Source organism: Macrobrachium nipponense, chromosome 1 (genome assembly GCF_015104395.2).
Source record: "Macrobrachium nipponense isolate FS-2020 chromosome 1, ASM1510439v2, whole genome shotgun sequence".
Taxonomy (NCBI): Eukaryota; Metazoa; Arthropoda; class Malacostraca; order Decapoda; family Palaemonidae; genus Macrobrachium; species Macrobrachium nipponense.
This window is the reverse complement of record NC_087200.1, coordinates 76,048,392-76,070,891: the sequence shown is the minus strand read 5'-3', so window position 1 is coordinate 76,070,891 and position 22,500 is coordinate 76,048,392. Positions and strand designations below refer to the sequence as shown.

The window sequence follows — 22,500 nt, the reverse complement described above, 5'->3', positions numbered from 1 at the left end:
ATATATATATATATATATATATATATATATATATATATATATATATATTATATATATATATATATATATATATATATATACGTATATATATAATATATATATATATATATATATAATGCATATATATACATATATATATATATATATATATATATATATATATATATATATAATATATAAACACACACACATATATATATATATATATATATTATTTATTTATATATTATATATAAGATTATATGTATATATATCTACTATATAGATATATATATTTATATATATAATATATATATATATATATATATATATATACTATATATACTATATATATACTATATATATATACTATATATATCTATATATTATATATATATATTATAATATATATAATATATCTATATATATATATCTCATATCTATATATATATATCTATATAAATATATATATATATATATATCTATATATATATATATATATATATCTATATATATATATAGATATATAAGCCACCATCAATATAATCGTGAAGCACGTTAGGTTTAGAAATTACCCTTACAACGAAATTTTCAAACCAAATACAGTGCCTTATGAAATACTAATGTGTGTGTGTGTGAGAGTGAGAAAGAGAGGAGAGAGAGAGAGAGAGAGAGAGAGAGAGAGAGAGAGAGAGAGAGACCTCCTAACAAAGCCACTATATCATATTTGGCAATCCATCTTCCACCAGTTTCCAATGCGCCATAATCCATCAAGCATAAGAAGGCAATTACCGCAGACTTGCATATTGTTGACTTAAATCTTTAACAATGCCTCACTCCAACCAGCCTCTTTCCTCTCCTATTCGCGCTTTTGTCGACGGTTCAGCCTCCATATTTCTTCTTTCTCCGCCTCTTTTCTATCCCTTGCACGGAATTCTCATGAATAGAGAATTAGGAGCAAATAACGGCAACTACGGAAAATTTTGCAGCTCCTAAGTTACTTTCAATTCCCTTTGAGAGCTTGGTTCGGGATATCGTATAATATATGCGGGACAAATTCGAATGATCTTTTGATCATAGCAGAATGTAGTATAGATGGACAAGGGTATTTTGTGCACGTAACGTTACATAACAATAGGAGTCGGGTACCGATGGCGATTACACTTATAATTCAAATACGCGAGAGACGAATTATTTTGTTAGAAAAGCATCATATAACGCTCGTTGAGAGAACTGTATCTCTAGCTATGTGTAAGCAAGAATGAAAGGAAGAGCCTCAAAGGCGTTCTGAAAATACTGCAAAGAATTCTTGTGGTTAATAGCCATTATTAATTCTTTTTTATCTTTCTTCTTAAGCATTTACATAAATATAAACATACACAACCGTCTGCACGTAAGATGATTCACGAGGCTGTTGGATATCAGCTCATGGCTGAATCGATGAGATGAAGAAACTTGATTTATTATAAATAACATGGAACCAGAGGAATTTATTTCTGGTGATTAGAAATTCATTTCTCTATATAATGTGGTTCGGATCCAACAATAAGCTGTAGGTCCCGTTCCTAGGTAACCAGTTGGTTCCTAGGAACATAATAATATCTAATCTTTCGGGCCAGACCTAGGAGAGCTGTTTATCAGCTCGGTGCTCAGTGGTCTGGTTAAATTATGACATGCTTAACTTTTTTATAAATAACTTAAATTGTGTTGTAAATTCCATTTTTCTTCTTGGGAAGATCTTCAGCTGATGCAAATAACTTGCTTTGTTTCTTAGGTACATCTGTCAAAGTCACCGTTATCATAGACGTAGCTAGAATACACTGATCCTCATAAAGTACTTTTCTAATAACCAGGTATTTACGGTTGCATTTGTGAGAATTGCAAATCGTAATATATCTCAGTTATATTTCTCTGTTTACATGATTGCTATGAACGATCGATTCTACTTAACCTAGACGAGTGAGAAGTACAAGTGATAGGCAGCCCCCAACCCTCCCCCCCAAAGCCCAGCCTCCCCTCTGTCTCTACAGATGGCCTTAAAACCTTTCAGACATTTCGATATTCGCACTAACACAAAGAGAATAAATTGGCAGACTAACAACAAACAACGAGAGAAGGACTCTTACAACCCAATCACCAATTCTCTCAGAGTCAACAGCTCACTCACTAGAAACGACAGGCGCCGTATTGTATATCAGTGTTTATGCCCTGAAATATCTATCCATTTCGCCCATGGAAATACCGCGACAATACAATACACGCTTAACTTTTCGATTTCCCAATATCTTTTGGATGCAATTTTAACCGATATATCCTTTGAAAATCCAAATGGGAATGGAATGAAGAATGTCTTCTTTACCGCTCAGAGCCCCGAACATTTGCCGGGGAGAAAAATGCGCTCGGTGCGCCACGACGGCGGATAAGAATTTATCTGGGCTCATGCGCGCATTTATCAGTCGGAGTCGGATGCATTTTTCTTTAGCTGAAATAGACTCCTCCTCATCCTCCTCCTCCTCCTCCTCACTCTCGCACGCAGGACTGAGCGGATTTTTCTTTTTCTGTTTCGATATATGATGATTTCTCTGTCTTCTATGGCAGCTTTATCTCCTCCGATATCATGCCCATTTCGTTCATGTTTTAATCTCCTGCAGGGAGCCAGAGTGTGGGGAACGTGGAACAACAAGAGATCACCTGGGGAAAGCCGAACACGGACACGGCCAGGTTCGACGACGACAACCCCCTCAACGTCACAGCCATGGTTGGCCAGCAGGCTATCTTGCCCTGCACCGTCATCAATCTGGATAAAAAAGATGTGAGTTGGTTCGAGAGAGAGAGAGTGAGAGAGAGAGAGAGAGAGAGAGAGAGAGAGAATGAACGTGTAATCATGAGTTATTTTCTGGTTTTATTTCTTGAGTGTCACTATATATAAACAATATCCTTCAAATAAAACATGTTTGCAAAGGTTTTCCACAGGTGGATTCTTTCCAGTATTGAGATACAAGATGAAAATAAAAGTGGGTATGAATGTAACTTTTTAGATTCTTGAATGTCTACAGAATTGTTATTATAAACAAGTGCTTGAAAGATTATCTTATACACTTGAATTAATTTCCATTAATAAGATAAAAAGCCAAGAAGGTAATGATTCTATTTTTAACAACGTGTGGGAAAGAAGTCTAAGATGTTTCTTCCGCATGAAATATATCACTTTATTTTGAGCCATTTTCATATCTATAATAAACTGTGTCTATTCAACAGCATCCATTCTCAAGTTCTTATTTAATGAGAAACCCTTTCTCGAAAACAGATTATGCGTGATTAGTTCATACACAGCAAGAGTGAGGGGCGAAACGCAATTGAAAATAATTAATTTATTAACAATGACTGATCCCAAAAAATCAGTAAATGACGATTGAGATAAAAAAAATAAACAAGAGTTCCTTTCCCTTTTTCACCAGGTCTCGTGGATTCGACAGCGTGATCTACACATCCTAACTGTGAACATTTTCACCTACACGACAGACGACCGGTTTAAGGTATGTAAAAAAAAAAAAAGAAAAAAAAATTATCAGCCTTTGCTCAGGCGTTGCATATTACCAGAGCAAATATTCGCTAATTTATTATCAGAGCTGTGATAAGTGAATTCACTAAGCGACCTTGTGTCACAGCATTTAATGCAAAGTCTCTTTTAAAAGACTGACGGAATTAAAACTCACAATTTGGTCTTGAACTGGTCCAAATAAAAAATCTATAAAACTATTGTAATAGGAATTACTATATGACGGTTTCAGTTATACTATGAATGTACTGGTTTTATTGTATCAATAATAATAATAATAACTGCATCACTGTAGCAATAGCAATTACGCAAAGAAAAATAACAAAAAAAATTAAAATTAGCAATGTTCTGGCAGTTGGCCACAGAATATATAAAAGCATCAAAAGTTGCTATAATAACCTAAATAATGATAATGATAGAAATAATTACTATAAAAGAAACAACGACAATAATAATAATAATAATATTAAGCAGATTTTCGCTGTCGCTCGCACTTGCTAGTTCCTATATCCGTACCATACCCATACCCATACCCATACCCATATCCGTTCCGTACCCATACCTGTGAAATACCCATATCCATTCCATACCCACTTATCCGTTCCATACCCATAACAATATTCGCACCATACATATATCTAGGGAAGCGGCACAGAAAGGCAGCCAAGGAAATCATTAATATAATAATAAGAATAAACTGCATGAAGCAGCCTTTCCTTGATAAAAAGAATAAAAAGAAAATAATGGCGGATGATCCTTCAGCAGATGTCAATTGCAGAATGATAAGGATAAACAAAAACAAAGAGTGATCCAACCTCCAGCTTATTCGGGATGCGTGCAAGAATTTCCCCATTTGCATGAGTTGTAAGCATATTTCTAACTTCTAACGTAAATTAAAACGCGCTAAAATCTACAGTCAAATAGAGCCTTGTTTCACCAAAGAAAATTAAAATAAATACGCTATATTTGATTTTAAATGATTATTTTGTACTTTTTAACATGCACATTACTTATTTTTCACATTTTTTTTCTAATAAATAAAGCATAAAACTACTAACCTTAAATCCCTATGTCTTTAACTCGATGTGAAACACCTTTTTCAGACATTTTTAGGCTCTTCCATAGACCTTTAATACCCCCTTACAAGAATAAACAACAGCAACAACAACAACAGCAAAAAAGCATTCTGTAGGCTCTGTCCTCGAATAAGCGAAAAAAGGAGGTAAAGTGAAAATAAGCTGTAACCTTATATTTAGAAATAGCGACACAAGTAGTAATAATAATGGGTAGACTATTAATTCGGTAATGATGTCACGTAAACGACTACTTTTCTGTCGATTACAATAGTTTTACTTTGTATAATAAGAGCTTACAGCCAATTACGGACATAAGGCAGGTATCCCGAAGTGTACTTGATGGCCTGAAGTTACACAGTATTGCTTCACCCTAAGCTGGTTCTTAGAACATAATGAATAGTCGTTTGCTGAAAATAATTAAGATTTGCGCAGAAAAATAACTAAGAGCCAGAGCAACACGAGTCTTCCTCTACCGGGGTGATAAAAGCTACCGATATGTCAGGAGTAGACAGACAGTTGGGGCATGTGGTACGGATGAGTGAGGAGGAGGAAGGATACAGCGGGCTAGGCTGGAACCCATTAAGGGTAGAAGGTTAGGTTGACTTGGGGAAGACGCTCTCGGTAGGAATAGTTGGAGGAGACGCATAGAGGCAACAAACCTTTTGGCAAAGGGATAGCGGTCGGTATGAGGAAGGAAAGTAGCCTGATTTTAGATCTATCACTCAGAGCGCAACGGCTAATGAAGTTATGGACACGAATGTCTTTTCCTAATCAGGTCTACCACAAGGGAGGCATCTCACACCCGGAGGACATTGACTAAATTAACCTATATTGATGTCTGCAAGTCCACATCGGATCTAACACCTAGTAGAGGTCAGTGAATACGTCTTTACTTTTCCAGGTCTACCACCCGGAGGACAGCGATGACTGGCACCTGGAAATCAATCCAGTCACTTTCCGGGATGCTGGAGTTTACGAGTGCCAAGTTTCCACCAGCCCCAAGATATTCCTGCCTATACAGCTCTCTGTTGACGGTCAGTACATCATTATTATCATAGTTATATGCATCATTATTATTTTTATCATCTGGATCTTTTTTCAATAAAAATAGTAGTTTTCATTACCATCATCTTCATCATTGCTATAATCAGGGTCATCATTCATAAGTAAAAAAGGGACACCATCAGTATCATAATCATTGTCGCCTGCAGTGTTGATATATTCATTATCAACCATGTCAGTGTTATTATTGGGTAATTACTGAATAAATAATATCGTCGTCAACATCATCATCTTCAGCAATGTCAACTGTATGCTCAAGGCTACTCAGGTTTATTATTATATCTAAATAAAGAAAACACATCATTATCATTCCCTTCCTTGCAAATATCATAAGAATTAATACGTACCATTATCATCATTATATATAACTTCCTTCCTTGCTAATATCAGAAGTATTAAAACGTATACCATTATCATCATTATATACTATAACTTACTTCCTTGCTAATATCAGAAGTATTAAAAAGTGCCATTATCATTATTATCACTTCCTTGCTAATATCAAAAGTATTAAAACGTACCATTATCATCATCATAACTTCCTTCCTTGCTAATATCAGACATTCAGAAAAAAACTCACAATTTTCATCATCATCACCCTGCCCCAAAAAGACTAATTTATGATGCAAGCGTCCTCTTGCCTGCTGGATTAAAAAGTCTTTCTATGCCAGCATCTCTTAAGACGGACCAGATATACACAAATTTCAGTCTCATTACTCTACCTTATCTCCTTGAGACGAAATCTCTCCCCCCCCCCCCCTCCCCCCCCGATCGTACGTACTAACATTTTTACACCTCTTCATTTCTCTGTACTTCCCACCATTTCTAGCCCTCACAGTCCACATTTATTAAGTAAATATTTTATCTCGTCTGCTCTGCCTTTTAGTCTTTCATGTATAAAGGAGATCTAAGTTGGCAATCCTTCATACTATCTCGTTCTTGCTAACATACATTCTCCTCTGCTTCTCATAACGTTTTTTTAGAGACCTTACGACCTTCATTGATTCACGTATCATACTTCTGTTCTTTCTTTTTATCGTTAGCCGTTAGTTTTTCTTACAAATAACCATTAATCTAAAAATTCTGGTTCAATGTAGCCCATATTAATATTCAATACTCAATCCTTCATGCTTCTATTTACCCTTAAAACCATAGTATAATATATATTTTATACTATGATATATATATATATATATATATTTATATATATATATATATATATATATATATATATACAAACATGCATTTACAAAAAATATTTTCATTAGAACATGAAATGGAAAAAAACAGGAACCTAGCATATATGATAAACATTTATTACTGTTATTATGTGGCCCAGATTTATGCTGACAGCATGAAATGTGCGTTATTTCATTTCGAGTAAAATTACCTCCGGAACACTTAGCAACATAAATGAAACTTCCGTAAAAAGTGATGTACACACGTAAACTCTTTTGAGAGAGAGAGAGAGAGAGAGAGAGAGAGAGAGAGAGAGAGAGAGAGAGAGAGAGAGAGAGAGAGAGAGAGAGAGAGTTTTAGTAAGTTCAAACAATAAAGAATTTGTTAAACATGCAAGAAGATCCTCCCAGTTTAATTAGTTTAACAAGGATTAATTGCACCATTCATGCAGGACAAACACTGAAAGTTCTGGAAAATCCAATACAGTAATCTGTTATCGATTCAACAAGGTACGACTGTATCGTTGGAAGCAACCCATAAAAAAATGAATGGATGAATGTACCAGGAATTTTAGGCTACAAAGCCGAGCACTTAGGCAGTCTCAATCACTCCGTGTTCATGGGGGTGAGTTGGAGTGGTTAAACGGCAACATAAAGAGCGCAAGGAAATGAGTGTGTTGAACTACAACGATCTGGAGAACTGGAGAAAACCCTACAGTTGCACTGTGAACTAATAGTTAGCAAATGTGGACAATAGATAACAATTAAAGGCCAAAACGCGGCTGCAGCTAGGGGCCGAAGGGACGATGCACACTCCTATAGTAATGCATTTGCATTTGCACGAGTAATGCAATGCATTTTACGAGTCGCTCATAGCACCATCCGCTTACGGACTACTCTTAAAAAAAAAAAAAAAAACACTTTAGGAAAAATGTTTAGGTATCAAATCTTGACCATCTAAACACGGCAATAAATTAGGAGAATATCTGTTCATGATGCCTTTAGGTGTTCTTATGAATTTCTAAAAGCTCTGAAGATATCCCCGCACTCAAACGGGTTTCGTTATGCATATTTAAAGGTAATCGTCACTTGGTATTATTGCCATTGATCTGATGGCTTTAGAGTATGAGAATGAATGACCTCCATATTTGATTAGTGGAAATTTATTCATTATAGTGTTACTGGACTGATTTGTTCACAAGAATCATACACATACCATTTTTTGATGAGTTAAAAGCCACAAAAATGTATACGAAACTGTGCTTTAAAAAATAAATAAATAAGCTAAAAAAACATGGAGCTTTCGACAGTTTGCACAACATTCTTCTTCAGTTGGCTGAAAAGGACTGGTTGAAAGCTCCCCGTTTTTTTAAATTTTTTATTTTGAACAATATAGTCTCATATACATTATTGTGTCTTCTAAGTCATCATCGCCGGTCACGGCATAGCGATGCACCATAGATACCATTTTTAAATATCTAGAGGTTATACAACATTAATTTTGCTATGATGTTAAAAACCTACATGATTTGTGCATGAGTTACGAGTCAAATGAGTACAAATGAGTTTAGCAAATTAGCAATATTTACTCTTCATTAGTAAACAACCCCTGAGAAATCAAGGGCATTCCAGGAGTAATGTGTCATGAGGAATAAAATATGCAAAATAAATACAATGGCTTTGACATTTTTGCATTTTTATCGAAAATATAGAGACTATTTTGCTCCAGTATCATAACGAATGAATAATTCATGGGAAACGAATCAAGCTGAGTAAAAAAAAATAATAAAATCACTTATTTTTTCTTTCTGATCATAAATTTTGCGCTTCGATTAATTGAGATTGCTTTGTTTCAGTACTAAAAATAGCTTTCAGTGTGTATTGCATATGTAGTGCCTCAAACTCGGGGAATAATGGAAAATGAAGTCACTTACTTGGAACACAAGCTATAATTTTTTTACTTCCTGATCATAAACTTGAGGCACCGATTCATCAGGACGGTTTTATTCCTATGAATGATCGCACCGAATGGGTAATACAAGAGTCATGAGTAAAAGAAATAAGAAAACATTGTCAATAAAAATACTGACTTGGGATATTTTTTCTCGAAAACAGGCTTTAAGAAATCGGAAACATTAGCATGAAAAGTAAATTACGAGGAATCAAATATTACGATAAGAAAATAAAGAAGAATCTTAGTTTAAACAGGGGTGATACCCTTGTTCCTCTCCATTACGTGGAATTTTACTATATGTGTCCAGAAATATAATGTTTGTTTCACTTTTTAGTTTCATGGTTATGCGTATAACTTCATCCATATGCCGGTTTATTGACAACTGACATCAAAGCAGCCATTACTGTATTTTAGCAACAGATTTCACTCTATGGCAGGTAAATTGGATCTCTCCTGAATAGTGACGCCCAGCAAAGTTCGGGGGTCGTTAACCAGGACTAATATTTCTTTGGGGTCATTATCCTTTAAATACTTACAATCTTTTGTTTCATGTTTTTACCGTCATCCCCAACGGGATTGTACTGAACACGCCGCAAAGATGTATACATACCGGGTTAAAACCCTTGCGGGTCACTATCTAGAAAAAACGTTAAGTATATCTTAGCTTAACCAGACCACTGAGCTGATTAACGGCTCTTCTGGGTCTGTCCCGAAGGACTAGATATTTTTAAGTGGCTAGGAACCAATTAGTTACCTAGCAACGGGACCTACAGCTTATTGTGAGATCCGAACCACATTATATCGAGAAACTAATTTCTAGTCACAAGAAACAAATTCGTTGGCAAGCACATAAACCACTCATCCAACGAGGAACTACTATCTAGAAATGATCCGATAAATTTACATTGGGTAAAACTGCATGGAACATTACCTTCATAAAATACATTTACCTACGAAGTAATTTTCCCTATAAAACTAATGAAGATAAAAGTTATATGAATCTGATAATGGAAATCTACCTCTAATGGCAAGCGAAACCATTAGTGCATTAAATTATTCCTGGTATTATCACTTCACTTTATTGGAAAAATAAGGTGAAAATTTAATTATTCATACATACTTTCTCCATTTGACAACTTGCATTCCTGCAAGAACAGTACTGTATAGATGCACAAGCCTCTGGCGGCCATTAAAAAAACTATGTATTGTCGGCGAATTTCCTGTGATCATTTAGTTATTATTTTATTCATCCTCGGTCCCTTTTACACACACACAAACATATATATATATATATATATATATATATATATATACTATACCACACAAAAAAACACACACACACACACACACACACACACACACACACATATATATATATATATATATATATATATATATATATATATAATATATATATATAACATAACTTTGAGCACGTTTTCGGGACTGGAGAATGAACACTGTGAAACGGGGAAAGATGAAATCTGTGATCAACTCACGTCCTCGACAACTATTCTACACCTAATTCTCATAAGGGTAAATATATATATCTCATCAACGCCGATATACTACGTAGTCAAAAATTCAGTAATCACTGTAAAGGAGCCAATAAGGTGAAAAATAAGAGCTTCGTAAACCTATGAGTCCAATGCACTTAAGAATAATTCAGGCCAACCGCCTATCAATTTACGTGGGAGATCTGACGAAAGGTTCGGGTAATTAAATGCAGTAATGCAGTTCAACCATACTTCTTTTCCACAAAATTTTAATATACACATAAAAAAGGATGCATTGGAATATAACTGTTAAGTGAAATATCACTTAACAGTTAAGGTTTTCTTTCTGACGCAATTGGCTTCCTCCACAGCCTCTGTCTGCCTCATGCGCTAAAATCACAATCATTCTTCATTTGTTCGAGCGATATTGACCAAAATATGCAATCATATATTAGTGCCAATCTGATAAACAAATCTAAGCATCACGCCTTGATGATAATAAAACATTAAAAATCCTTAAGGCATTTCTGAGAAACAACTCCGCACCGTCCAGCGAATCCAGCGAATCCGAAAGCCACGAGGGATTGGGATGTCAGATGTATTTCGCCATGTTTAATACTAACCTTTGGGGGTTAATTACAGTCGACCAGCCCCCTACCCCCCCAAAAAAACGGTAAATTCTTGATAAGCAACCCAAATACTATAGGAAACTGTAATTTCCAAAGAAATAATCAATGCAGAGTTATTACCTAGATCTACCAAAAAAATTTACTCGATTAATAATTACTCTAGCAACACTCACCATCGTCTGGAGGAGGTAAAGGCTGCTTGACAACAGAGCACAAAATAGTGTGATTAGTCATCAACACGTTAAAAGGGCAATCCAAAGTTTTCATGACTTCTGGAGTGATGGTTAATGTTTATGTAGCTGATTTCCCACTAATTTCTATAAATAATTGGTATTCGCTGCAATTAGGCAAAACACAGAGAACTTGGAAACCTCACAGAGCACAGTACACCAACTACGAGCACCTTTTACAAGTCTCGACTCTCGTGTCTCTCGGGTCTCTTCTCTTGTTCTAGCTCACTCAAATATTTTTGCCATTTCGGTGACTAAACAAACAACTGCACTATTTATCATTCTGTTTTTATCTTATTGTCAAGTCCCTTTATCAGTCAACTCATAAAGGAGTTCCTTATATATATATGACATCAAAAGACAGACCCGCTTGGACATCGTTTCCAAACAGCACCAAAGCTTTTGATTGAAGGTATAGTTGGCAGCTTTCTCCCGCTGTCTCACTCTGCCTACTGATTGGTTCTGTTGTCTTGTAGCTGTGCAAGTTCCTCCTGTTACCAAGAGATGAGCTATCAAGTGCTAATTAATTTTTTTTCTTCATCATGTGACCTTTTAAAATCTGCATTTCTACAAAAAATTATGAATACAGAACACGTCATTTCCCCCGGCTGGTTGGGAGAGAAGATAAATAGTCATATTGACTGCTTATATGTCACTAAATAGCGCGTGACAATAAATTCAGCCAAGGCCACAGGAAAAATAAAAGAAGGTACGCCTTCTTTTATTTTTCCTGTGGCCTTGGCTGAATATTGACTATGTGTACAAGAGACTTACGCAAGGGCCTGAAGTGCTAAATAATGTTTAAAATAACAAATAATATAATGAATATATTAATATCAATTACGAAATAATGAAAACGTACATAATAATACTGCAAAATTAAAGAATGTAAAAATGTAATATCGATATTTCGGAAGTTCCTTTGCTTTCTGCCAGGTGTGTGTGTGTGTGTATACGTTATATGTATATATTATAGTTTTAGGCACTGAAAATCCTTCAACCATCTCGTAATGGACATTTTATGGTGCAGAAATGACTCTGAGAGCAGACAGTGTCATTAAGCACTGTTGATTGAGTTATCTTTATTTTTACGACTTCCAGTATGCTGAAACTTCTTCAGCACTTGCATGCCGTAGTGCAGTCAGCGTAACTCTGAACAATTGCACGGTCTGTCGCCTGAAGAAAGCTCTAACACACTGGTTCCCGAACTGGGGGCCATAATCTTAGGATATGTATGTATAAAATCATACATTTTATACATACTTAGGTTTATGCTTGTCGGTGGGCGATGGGTCAAGGACAAGTATCATGTATGAAAAGTGGGAAACGGACGGAAAACGTTTGGGAACCACTGCGTCTTATAGATGCTTGTCAGAAACTCTTTATAAGGAAGATAACTTTCTGTCATTCAAGACCATTATAAAACAATTCAATTTTTTTTTCCAATTCCCAGACCTCGCTTTCACCCACCATATTTGATGGTAAGGCTCTGAACGTTGTGTCTAATAGTGGAGAAAGAATGTCATTCCAAGAGCGAACTGACGTACAATGATTATTACATTCCGCAAGAAGAAGAATTTAGATTCCTAGAGTTGAGCTCATTGCTATTTCCTGAACATCAGTCACCACATCGGTTGATTAAATGAGTTTGATCTTTTATTGATATTAAAAAGTGCGTCATATCATACATACACTACCGGTACAAATAGACGTTTGTACACAACGACCAGACTCGCACCAGTAGCTGTAACTATCAGGCACCAAGCGTCTTGAGAATAATAATATTAGTATCATTTCAGTAGATGAAACCTATTCACATGGAACAAGCACACAGGAGCCACTGGCTTGCCGTTCAAGTTTCCAAAGAATGACGGTTTCAACCCACACTGCAGTAGTAACTGATTATGATACAGAGCCAGTGATTTTTCACCGCCCTGAGGGAGACGCCTGTCATGATACTAACCACTATACCATTATTGTTCAAAAGAGCTCGAAGATATCAATTGCTTAAGCGGATGTTTATGTGGACACCAAGTACCAGTTTCAGAGTGTGAGAAACACAAGGAACAAACAAAGCATGCTATCTCCAGCAGATGATCCAGTACTTCTTTATTTTCTCCCTTTGATACAGTAACACGATCATATGACCTCTCTTATCCAGGGATTCAATTATAACGCCATCAAAATCTTGAGCGATAAAAATGAGAAACTAATTACAGTTTTTAAAAGCGTAGAAAAATAATCAAATACATCGTGTATTTTCAAACCTTTCCCGTGTGCATCCAAGAAAATTGAATCAAAATTCATTTGTTCTACAGGATACGTCAGGAGTGTAACCTGTAATTTCTGAAAAGTATTTTGCTTTTTATCAGTATTTCCGGATTAACATGAGCGACACGAGTCTTCGTTCAAGACAGTGTTCAATAGTTTTCAGAGGAGACATATGTGAAGATAAGTTAAATAATCGTAAAAAAAATGTCCACAGCAGCTGATGCTGAGCTATTCATTCGGATGCGCGAATACTAAGTTTTAGAAAGTAATGGGCTGTTGTCTCGTTCAGTCAAAAACAGACTTGAGAAGCGTTCCCACAGATTCTAGGTATGTCTAAGAGGTGAAAAGAGGGGGAATGGCTAATAATATGTTTAAAATGTTTTGTATGATAATAAAGTCACATAGCTCTACTCTTTTCATTTTCCTTGCAAGCTGTCGATGATTTTTAAGTTCCAAAAACTGAAATGATTATTGAAATATAAATGTGCAGCATTTATCACACCAAGCTCTCATTGTTTTGACGATATCATCATTAAAGAATAAACTGCACAAATGAAGTCGAAATTTTTATAGCTGCGGCTTTACATGTTCTACAGGATGTATATATAACCTGTAATTAGGAAGGCTTAGTGTAGATGTCCTCAGTCTCTTTTCATTCATGTGTTGTTTTCCCATAGAATTTAAGATTGCAAGGAACTTTCTTTATTATTCAAATGTTTTGAAATTCATTTGGGAAACGTTACAAAATTAGGGACGTTCATATAATCTTTAAACCGGTAACTTTCTTTAAACTAATTAAAAACTTCCCCACCATACAAAATGATCTGGATATTGAGCATGATGGAATTTAGTTTCTCCATCATGTCAAAATATCTCAAGTTTTTGTTCCTTGCCAAAGCAGTAACTCCTCCCCTTTGAATTAAGGAAACCGTTAAAACAATAGTTATATTCGTAAAGTCGAGTGAATAGAAAGTATTTTTGCGTTTTATTATTAGTAATTATTCACATCAACAGTTGTAGCAACGAGGGACTACTTTCATGAATACATGAGATTTAAAGAGATATTCATTTTAGAGAAGGGAAAAAAGCACTATTTGCACTGAAATAGAGTGGAACAGTGTCACCTACCGCGCTGTGAATATATTTGAATAAAAAAACACCAGAGGTTTTCTGTTATTTCCTAGGCAAATATGTACCAAAATAAGATGAAAAGGAAAAAAAATTCCAAGCACTGTTTTCCGAATTAACTAGAGTCCAAATACCAAGGCCATGCTCTCAATAAAAATATGCAGATGCGATCCTTATTCAATTATCCTTTATGAAGAATGATTTACAATATTTAAAGTAGTGGCTTTCATGCTTAATGGCCTTCCTCATTCTTTATCATCAGCATTCATTAACATCCATCAGACTCCTTTTCATTTTGAAGCTTTGTTAGTCTGTAACAACCAGCCAAACGGCATCAAGATTAGATGTCACTTACGCTACAATTCTCTTTTAGCAACTCCTATGATTCAAAAAGGTGCAAAATCCCTAATGTTTCCTTTATTTTTCTTTTGCAACTGATCACTGCACAGATGAATTAATTTTAATGCTGTACAATTATATTATTATTGTTAAGCATAGCTGTTGCAGGTTTGTTCAATTTTCTTTCAAGAAACATAATTAGTCACTGATTTTATTTTGCTCTCGATTGTCTACGGAAGAAAAACCATATACCTAACAGAAAACGTAGTATTCAATAGATATAATATAGCTTTCAAACAGACATTTCTGGTTTTTATGAATTGTTGTATTAACATGTACGCCTACATGCTAAACCAAATGGAACGCTCGTAAATTATATTATTTTCCCTCATTATAACTGATTATGGTTGCACACATAAAACCATACAAATTATCAATAACTTGGTTCGAACTTCACTGCTTAATTTGTTTCAAACATGATGAATTAACGAAGGAGCAACATGCGAGCAAACGTGTGTACGGCCTCTCTCTCTCTCTCTCTCTCTCTCTCTCTCTCTCTCTCTCTCTCTCTCTCTCTCAATCCATTCCACATATGCACGAAGGATGTGAATACTCGAACACAGTTAATATATCATCAATATCTACTTACATTTGTTACAATTCATGGATCTAAGAATTCCCTACAAATTTCGTGGGAGTTCCCAAGAAGTAATATAGGTGGGGATGCGATAGATTTATGAAAAGTCAACAAAGCATGACGGAGGAAACTTTGATGTAACTTTATCGTCATTCGAACAAACATGACCTCCTCCCGATATGCTATAAAGGATGCTCATGCATGTAATGCAAGTAAAAAGTTTTGGAAGCCATTACGATCCGATGTTCTCCTAAAAGGATTCAGATAATTGCATCAATACGTTAGTGAGGGAATTCTTTGAAGGGTTTTCCTGACAATTTGTATTTTTTGTCTGTGTCTGTGAACGTTTGACATTCAACTACCGAAGAGGAGATCGAAAGTCTGAACACTTCCCTCCTTCCCGTGCATTTCTCTATACGCAAGTAAACACAGACGTGTGCTTGCTAAAGGGAGACAAGCATTGTACAAATACGCTGAAAATTAGGGAATAGCTGTAATACACAATTCCGAGCAGGCATATTATTTGTCTCTAGCATTTCTAAATGCATTCGATTTGATGAAAATATGGGTATTTATTCTCATGATGACTTTTACCCCAAAACTGTTATTTCTCTTTTCCTGCTTCGCTAATTATTGTTCTGTTGTTCTTGAATTAATTACTCATTTCTGTCATTACTGAAATGATTCTTTGTTGACATATTTATTTCGTAGTTTGTTGTTCATCATTCTGGAATCAAGATATATTCAGTATGCTGGGTTTTCGAGTATGTGTTCAGTATAAGGAAACTACAATCCCATTACTGGGTCATTCTGAATTTCAAAAATTGCTTCTTCTACGAGTCATTCCTAATGAAATCATCTTCCGGACCCCGAGATATTATTTTATACGCTAAAAAAAATTAGCCTAATGTAGATCTATCAAAACGAGAAGAGCAGGGACGCCTTGTCAGTTGCATTCTTCATAAAAGAATAACTAATTTATGAAGATTCTGAGATATTTTGAAAGGCATTAGCCCGAGTGCCAGCTTCTCGTTCTGGATGTGTCCAAGCCCTTGTTTCAACACAGTTTAATACGCACCTCACCTTGTGTGAAAGGTGTCAGCGTCGGACATTCCATCCTGATTACCTGTCTACGTTTGACACTGTGAGTGTGAGAACGCTTGTGTGTCTGTGGGTGTGAGTGTGAGTGCATTCGTGCACCTACCTGTCAGTCACTACAGAAGTCAGACAAGGATATCAGTACCTTAAGAAGGAGACAGGACCCGATTCTATGTTAATTTGTTGATTAAAAACATATCGAATTAAATATAGTATTTACGCCAAAGGCCAAGCACTGTGACCTAAGAGGTCATTCGGCGTTGAAACGGAAATTGACAGTAAACGTTTGAAAGGGGTAGCGGGAGATAAACCTCGCGGTTGTACTATGAATTCATTGTTAGGGGTGGGTGGAAAGTAAGACGGAAGAAAGAGAATATGAAAGGAGGTACAGTAAAAAAACGAAAGGGGGGTTGCAGCTAGGGGCCGAAGGTAGACTCATAAAAAGCTCAAGTAATGCCTACAGTGCCCCGCATGAGGTACACTGACGGCACTAATATCCTACGGGGTAAAACCATATTACAGCTTCAACTGACCTGATGGTAGCCTATACATCTCAGGACTTAAGAGGCTGATCTAGCCTGAAAATAAAGAATTCACATTCCCAATAAAAAAAATAATAATAATAATAACAATGACTAGCACAAGTGCTCGTTGGGCTCCATGTTGTGAAGCTGTTAATTTCCCACCCTAAGTGCTTTCGCAGATTTGCTACTCAAGACCTGACATTTCTACAGAAAAGGCTTTTAGAAATTGCCGGGCGATGAATTGTAAAAAGATAAATTCTCCAGACTTACAATAAATTTCACCTTTTATTTGAAAATTGCCTTCTGACAGAAACAGACACAGCATGAACTCCAGCAAAGCAACAACAACAACACACCAACAACAACAACAACAACAATAATAATAATAATAATAATAATAATAATAATAATAATAATAATAATAATAATAATAATAATCATAGTAATACGGGAGGAGACCTCTGAGGGCAGTAGTGCTGAATATAGTAACTGCACCTATAACATTTAATTTTTGTAGTCTTCCCTACACGTCTTATAAGGTTCTTTTCAGCAGCCACAGGTTAACAAAAAAGAAGGTTATAAGAGGGTTGCAGATAACTCTTTAAAAAATAAATGCCGTAATAGTAGCTATTTTTTAAAATAATAAGTAATAATAATAATCAATAATAATAATAATAATAATAATAATAATAATAATAATAATAATAATAATAATAATAATAATAATAATAATAACACAGAAGACTATATGCAAATTAAATGACGTAGAAGACTATATGCAAATTAAATGACGTAGAGTTATATCCTGTGCAGTTACTTATAATCACATAACCTCTCTGGGGAGCGACATTTGACTTCCATCACTCCTGAGAGACTTAAATAAAAATGGCGAGAAAAAGCCTGATAAAAAAAGAAATAAGTGTTTATTGGAGTAGTTCCGATTAAGTACACGGCAGAAGTAAAATGAACAATTAAAAGAATTGCGTAACGTAAAACATTTCTTTTCTATTCAATCGTGTTTCCTTTTCTAATTCTGAATAATCGCATTTCCTTATTTCAGATTAAACTTTGCTCATCACAAGAATATTCCCATTAGTATGTATTGCACGAATGCGCAGCACGAGAAATTAATATTTTACACTTACCCTATTCATATAATACTGATTCTAAGCAAAAACTTGACTAATATCCTTCATAAATGCACGACAAATGCACCACAGAGTTTATGCCATTTTTACAGAGCGGTGTCATTGTTATGAAGGAGTATATATCTCGAGAAAATTTCCTTAATATTCGGGTGCAAATGAAGCTTAGTTCAAATCGCACCACACCCTCCGTTTGCAGAATAAAAAAAGTAATCAGCTACAAAAAGAAAAAAAGAGCCCCAGGACATCTAAGGTTTCAGTAACAAAGCGTTTTCAAGCTTTTGAATGGAAGTCATATCTGATGCAACTGATTCTTGACAGCTTAAAAGATAAGGGATAATCAAGGTCCTTTGTTCTCACTGGAATCATGTTCTCTGTTCATAGGACCCCCCAAACCATCTCTCTCCCTCTTTCTCTCTCTCTTTTTATCCGTAGTATGATATCACAAATTAAGTCAGTATTTCAAAGCGTTATATTTTGTACTTTTATGCACCGCTGAGCTGGGGATAGAAGGAGCATTAAAGTTGAAGGATGAGGTTAGAGGGGCGATCAAAACGTTTGGTCACATTTGAATACCCGACAAAAGACAAGATTAACTAAAGGAAACTCATCACCGAGTGAGCAAAATGTCCACGATTATGCTGATGAACGAGGAAAGAAATAGCTTGGTGAAACCGAGCGTAAGATCATGACATACAAAAAAAAAAAACGACTTTAAACACAATCGTAAGATGTTGGTAATGGTCCGCTTCTCTTCCTCTTAAAAATAACCTCTGACATTTGCACTCCCCAGATGCAGTCAAACCCTCATCATACAATTTCTTGGAATTAATGTGACTAAAGCTGAGAGGATTTTTTTTCCCTGACAGATGAGATTGTTGGATGGTCTGGTACTGAGTTGCGACTTGTGTAGTATAGAACAGAATACGATATCAACGAAAGTTTTCACATCAGTCTCTCGTTGTTTATTTATGGGGCAACTTTTATATTGCAAAGTCCAAAGAAAAAAGATGAGCCTCTCTACTTATTTTAGTATTTGAGCCGCGGGGGGGGGGGGGGGGGGTAACTTCAGGAACACTTTCACGAAAAGGGAGAAATTAAGTTCCTATTCATGCTAGAAATCATCCTAATAGCATAACCTGGGGTCAGTCTGCCGTTTTCTTCTTATTCTCTCAACAGTACACTGATGGAAAGGAGGGTCAAATTCTTTGGACCATGAAAAGTCCTAGCTTTTAACTTATGAAAGACTGAATTTGCTGAAAATCAAAATTAACATACTAATAACAGAAATGAAATTCATCACTTGCGTCCACATTTGGTGCTTTGTTTGACTCTCCCCTACCTGAACAGTCTTTTTTTCTCTCTTTCTTTTAACCTACTGATCCCCAGGAGAGGATTTCTGACAGGTGTGACGCATACGCCGGACGTTCTATTCTTTCGTATTCTATGTAAGACATCGACGGAGACTTTCCTAACATCACGTAACAACAGGAGCTCCTGAATCTTGTAAGAATTCTAGTGAAAATTTTATAGGAATGCTGAATTCAACTAGAACAAACTCTTGCCATTAATGATAAAGGCAAACGAGACCAAGTTCTCCTCTTTTACGTAAACCAACCTCAAAAGCACAGTCTTTTAAGAGTATCTCGGCCGGACGTTTATCCATAGTAATTTATGGAGCTAAGTGAACTCACAACTGACATTGCTTTCAAGAAAACAGGATACAAGATTGAATTAGATATTGAGTGGAAAAGCCAAAAAAAAATTAAGCTCTCTCGGGAGGCCTAAAAGGTAAAAAGAAATATAATAATAAGCTCTCTCGGAGACCTAAAAAAGCCAGAAAGCTCAAAAAAAGAAAGAGAGAAAAAAAACAGCTCTCTCGGGAGGCCTAAAAAGTAAAATAATAATAATAATAATAAGCTCCTTCGGAGACCTTAAAAATAAAATATTAATAAGCTCTCTCGGAGACCTAAAAAAGCATAAAAAATAATTTTAAAAATTAGCTATCTCGGAGACCTGAAATAGTAAAATAATAATAATAATAATAATAATAATAATAATAATAAGCTTTCTCGGAGACCTAAAAAAGTAATAAAAAGAAAATTATAATAAGCTCTCTCGGAGACCTAAAAAAAATTAAAAGGTCTCTCGGAGACCTAAAAAAGTAATAATAATAATCATACTATAATGGGCGTAATGTCCGTCTGTCTGTCATTCAATCACGGCCAAACGGCTGGTCAGATGGGCATGAAACTTGGCAGGGTTATGGTGGGGACCCCTAAGATGGTTTATGATGGGGTTTCATCCAACCTAACCCCCTCTTTTGTAGGGGGTGGGGGTGAGAAGGGATTCCCTGAAACGGAGATGTTTCTGGCGGTGAAACAAGGCTGGTTATTCCCGTAGCCTTAGTTACTTTACAATCTTTCATACATAATTTCTGTACAACTTCCCAGGAGAAAGTCGCGAATATTTCAGCTCGGACACAATAGAAGATGAAAATTATCATTAATATCCGCAAGATTTTTTCAATGACTTAAATCCATCGGGACTGCCAGTGCACAAAATAACGTTGAAGAAGTACTGCCTGGTAATGTTGCTTTGGAATTTCGATCCTGCCAATGGACATTGCAACGGAACGAGGTACACCGTTATGGAGCTAAACTCCCACGTCATCAAAGCAGTGATAGCAACGGGCCCTCACACCGGCAAACATCTGTTCATCCCCCAGATTCCTCTGATGCCTTCGGACAATCAGTTTCCGTTCTAGTTACGGTGCAGGCAGTTTACCATCAACCTGGCCTTCTCATTCACTGCAAACAAGTCGCAGGGCCAGACTTTGGATCGTGCTGGCGTGTTTCTGCCGTCACCCATGTTCACGCATGGCCAACTGTATTTGGCAATGAGCAGAGCAACTGACTCTGCCAACTTGAAATTAAGTTGTGGACAAACTGATAATATTGTGTACAAAGAGTTTCTATAGTAGGTATGTATAAAAATCGCCCTTATTTTAATATTGCTGAACAAATAGAACATATGAATTTTTCACTTCTGCACCCGTATTTTATCACCCATCGTAGATGGGTAAGTTTGCTAATAATAATAATAATAATAATAATAATAATAATAATAATAATAATAATAATAATAATAATAATAATAATAATAATAAGCTCTCTCGGAGAGCTAAAAAAGTAAAAAAAAATAATTAAAAAAAACCTCTTTGGGAGACCTTAAAAAGTAGAATTTGGTGGGAGTCTAGAGCAAAACGGAAGACCAGCCTGACGTTTTATAGAGCGTTCCGTATAGGAAAATAACCAGCATATACACATAAAATTCAACTGCTGATGAGGAAACTGTGTCTGTTTCTCAGTAATACTTATATTGGAACTCGATACAGTACTCGCTGAAACAATATATACGTTGAGAGTCTAGTACTTTGTGATACCGGAGGCAATGGATTACTACGAAGAAACCACCCTTAATATTCAAACATTGCCGTATTACACATTACAGTCCATCAGACAAGGACATATTTACCATTTTCTTGTGTCCTAATTATGCAATTAAATAGAATTTACAGCTAGCCTTCTACCGCCCTATTCTAAGGAGCGCATAAATCATCCAGAAAATTGCTTCATACTATCCTTTTCATGATATGCAAGGGCATTTAATGCGTCCATAAATTACTCTCAGAGTCTGAGTACCACAGATATAGATACAACGAACAAAGGGCCATCTTAAAGAAGAGAGGGCGATTTTGCCTGGATTGGCTCGTCTGAGTTCTATTATTGCTCTAGTTTTTCCGTAAAAGGAAAAGTAAACTAATGAGATGGCTTTCTCTGTCCGTCCGCACTTTTTCTGTCCGCGCCCAGATCTTGAAAACTACTGAGGCTAGAGGGCTGCAAATTGGTACGTTGACCATCCACCCTCCAATCATCAAACATACAAAATTGCCGCCCGCTAACCTCAGCAGTTTTTATTTTATTTAAGGTTAAAGTTAGCCATAATCGTGCGTCTGACAACGCTGTAGCAGGCCACCACTGGGCCGTGGCTGAAACACTTCATGGGCTGCGACTCATACAGAAAACTCGATTGCGCCGAAGAAACTTCGGCACAATTTTTTAATTTTTTACTTGTTTTCTGGATTGCAACGAAGTCGTTACAGTTATTGCCGGACAAGACAACACCACAGCGA

The 22,500-nt window shown here is 35.9% G+C and overlaps 1 protein-coding gene across 1 annotated transcript in view; it reads left to right on the top strand.

The window, feature by feature from the left end:
* LOC135219386 (lachesin-like) overlaps positions 1-22,500 on the top strand; it is a 158,487-nt gene that overhangs the window by 92,284 nt on the left and 43,703 nt on the right. Inside the window, exons 2-4 of the mRNA XM_064256117.1 lie at positions 2,631-2,791; positions 3,438-3,515; positions 5,516-5,648. Coding sequence (XP_064112187.1) covers positions 2,631-2,791; positions 3,438-3,515; positions 5,516-5,648 — 372 coding nt within the window. The remainder of the gene's footprint in view (positions 1-2,630; positions 2,792-3,437; positions 3,516-5,515; positions 5,649-22,500) is intronic.